At 55.1% G+C, this 3,271-nt stretch overlaps 1 protein-coding gene across 1 annotated transcript; it reads left to right on the plus strand.

Moving 5' to 3' along the window:
- Positions 1-443: 443 nt before the first annotated feature.
- Pmar_PMAR015159 (conserved hypothetical protein) lies at positions 444-3,158 on the plus strand (the record flags this gene model as incomplete). Its single annotated transcript, XM_002787407.1, has 1 exon — positions 444-3,158. A coding segment is annotated over one exon (2,715 nt), but the record flags the coding sequence as incomplete, so codon positions are not given.
- Positions 3,159-3,271: the final 113 nt, after the last annotated feature.

Consider the following 3,271-nt stretch of genomic DNA (forward strand, 5'->3'; position numbering starts at 1 on the left):
TTCAGTTGCCCGCACAAAGGGGCCCTACGCGGCGGTTATGGACCAGGTGGGAAGAGCATGAAGATGATTGTATCATCGCTGCTTATGTCCACTGGTTAAACCCGGCCAACCGAGTGGCAGGTGAGAAGCAAGAGGCTACGTTACACAGATACTTCTACGAGGCCTTACCCAACTCTGAGAGGACGGCGGAACAGGTCAGTGTACGCCTGCGTCGAATCCGACAACGCGAGGACTTCAACACGAAGGTCGAAATTCTACGACGACGTGCAGACCCCAATCCTGATGATCGGGAAGACCTGCGGCGTGACCCTGACGAGCATCCCGATGATCTTGAGCAAGGGCAGCTTAACCCAGTCCGAGATGCTCTTGCTGCGGTGGCAGAAGTGCTACGTGAGGAACGTCCCCACCAAGGTGTCCGAACTGGTGGTGCCAATGCTGCTCAAATGCTCGAGCGGAGAGAGGCTGACGACCGTTTGCGCGAAAAGTTCAAGGGCGAGTATGAGAGATGGACCCAAGAGACTGATCGGCCTCCATTACGTGGGGAGAAGCGATACTACGATTCTTACCTGGTTGACAGATCGTCGGTTCTATTGGCTGAGATACAGAGGGTGGTCCACGCCCCGGGTGTATCGGTTACAACTGTGAATGCGGCAGTGTATACAGCTGCGAAAGTCCTCATAGAGGAAGCGGAGTCGAGGGACAGGCGACCGCGAAGGGCTGCTGGTGAGGAGCCGAGGATTAATGGAGGACTGTTGAGACTACAGCGAGCCCATGACAGGCTGAGGCGGGAGCTAGGATGGATCTGTCAACTTCAGCAGCGAAGTCCGAGGCTCTGGACCACAAGGATGAGGAACAAGACGGCCAAACTCCGCAAGAAGTTTGGTTCCTCTGAGAACGCCCTCCACAACCTCAAAACGAGGAAGACTCTGGAACTTGAGCATGTCAGTGAGAGGATCCGTACGATCAAGCACCGACGCCAACAGCGCGAATTCAAGAATCAAATGGCCCGAGACAGAGCCCTGTTCTACCGTCTCAGGAAGGAGGAACCTGATGATGATGGCCAAGAGGCACAACAGGAAGAGGAGCCTGAGAGCGCTGGAGTGGCACAGTTCTGGGGTGAAGTATGGAGAAGGCCAACGGCCGAAGAAGAGGCCCAGTCGATCGAGATGGACGGGCCATGGCAGGAGAAGCTGCTCAACGACCTTGAGGGCGCTGAGGGAATGCAACCTATTGTGATCTCGGCAGAGACTGTAGCTGCAACGATCCGTGGGGCCAAAAGTTGGAAAGCCCCCGGACCGGATGGCGTGAGGATGATATGGCTCAAGCTATTCTGTGGTGTGATCTCTTCGGCCCTGGCCCGCTGCTATCAGAGGATCCTGGACAACCCGATTGACAGCCCACCTTGGTTCACGACGGCGAGATGCCATTTAACACCTAAGAAGGTTCCAGACGGTGTGCAGCGACAACCACGGCATTACCGGCCTATATCATGCCTACCCACAACCTACAAGGTGTTCACTAGAGTCGTCTACGATGTCTTATATGCCCACTGCGAGAAATCTGAACTCATAATGCCTAGAGAGCAACAGGGAAGCCGCTCCCAGAGTATGGGATGCCTACACCAACTCTGGCTTGACTCCCTGACGACGCACCATATCCGACAAGCCAGACATCGATGTGCCATAGCCTGGTTGGATTTGGAAAGGGCATATGATGGCCTACTCCCTACTTGGGTGGACTACTGGCTGACGATGTTTAAGCTTGCCCCCAACTTTAGAGCCTGGCTCTCATCGACCCGGGCCCAATGGAGGGTGCAGCTCTACCGTGGAGCTGAGCGGATAGCAGAATCGGTCCCGGTTCAACGAGGATTATTACAAGGAGACGCCCTGTCAGTCCTCTTGTTTGTGATCTGCACATCACCACTGACGGCGGCCCTGAAGCACTGCCCCGGGGCATACAGCTTTGGAAGGGCCCGGAATGGTGTGACTATCTCGCATCTAGCCATCATCGACGACTACAAATTATATTGTCGTAGCCCGCGTGAGCTAGGTGAGAAGGTGGCCACTGCCTCTCGGGTCTCGAACAGGGCTGGTCTTGGTGTCTCTAAGCCTAAATGCGCATGGTTGTCTATACGGAACGGCGTTCCTGAGCCGTGGAGGGATGCAGTGTTGGGCGCCCCAGCGGAGCTACAGGAGATGCCCTACTTGGAGGGTGATATTACGTACAAGTACCTTGGTGTTGAGCAGAGCCTTGTGCCTGGCCCTGAGACGTATAGGAGGATTAAGAATGAGCTCAAGTTCAGGGTAAAGAAGATTCTACGGCTGGGCCTGCCTGCTGCCAGGACGGTACATGCCCTGAATGAGTGGGCAATCCCAGTTGCGCAGTATGCGTGTGGTGCTGGTGTCATCTCTCGAACGCAGGCTGTTGACCTAGATGTGGCAGTCCGTAATACATTCCGGAGGGCGGGGGCTCTGTCGCATTCATCATCCACTGCCCTCTTCCATATACGGAGGGAAGACGGTGGACGAGGGGTGAGAAGTATAGAAGACGTTTGGGCCCGATCAGTGATCACAGGAGCTGAGTATCGACGCCAACGATTTGCGGACATGCTGCAAGTACTCCCAACCACATCGCCTATTAAGAAGCTTGATGCTATGGCTACGCAATTGGTCGCATCTCTTAACCTTGACCAAGCACTGCCCATAACTACGGAAGCGTTGCGTGGAGCATGCAGCGCTAGATGGAGGAATGTTCTTGAAGGCCAACCCCAAGCAGGACGGTGGTGGCGTGAATTATCCCTGGCGGCGCCAGACGGTATCGACACTAAGGCAACCTTTGGGTGGATTGACGACTCGAAGACGGTCGTGAGTGTTCATGTGGAAAACGTCATCATGAACGTCAGGGCAAACTGCATACCTACTAGATCGTTCCCGAAGCGCCAACGAGACCCGAACTGCCGCGTCTGTGGAAGGACTGATGAGTCCATAACCCATCTCCTGACATCTTGTGTAGCCCTTCAACATGCTGAGTACCTGCACCGACATAATGCTGTGGCCAAGGTCATCTACAGCAATGCCTTAGAGCTCCTCGGATTCAAGATGCAGGAGGAGTACTGGACGTGGACGAGGCCGCCATCGATGACGCATGGGGAGAAGAGAGTGTTATGGGACCAGAACATCCCCACGCCGAGGAGAGTTGAGCATTCAAGGCCTGACCTGCTAATCCGCAACGGCAAACGGATAGTCGTCTGCGAGATAGGCGTAACGTCTGA

This window comes from Perkinsus marinus (assembly GCF_000006405.1).
Source record: "Perkinsus marinus ATCC 50983 genomic scaffold scf_1104296929406, whole genome shotgun sequence".
NCBI lineage: Eukaryota > Perkinsozoa > Perkinsida > Perkinsidae > Perkinsus > Perkinsus marinus.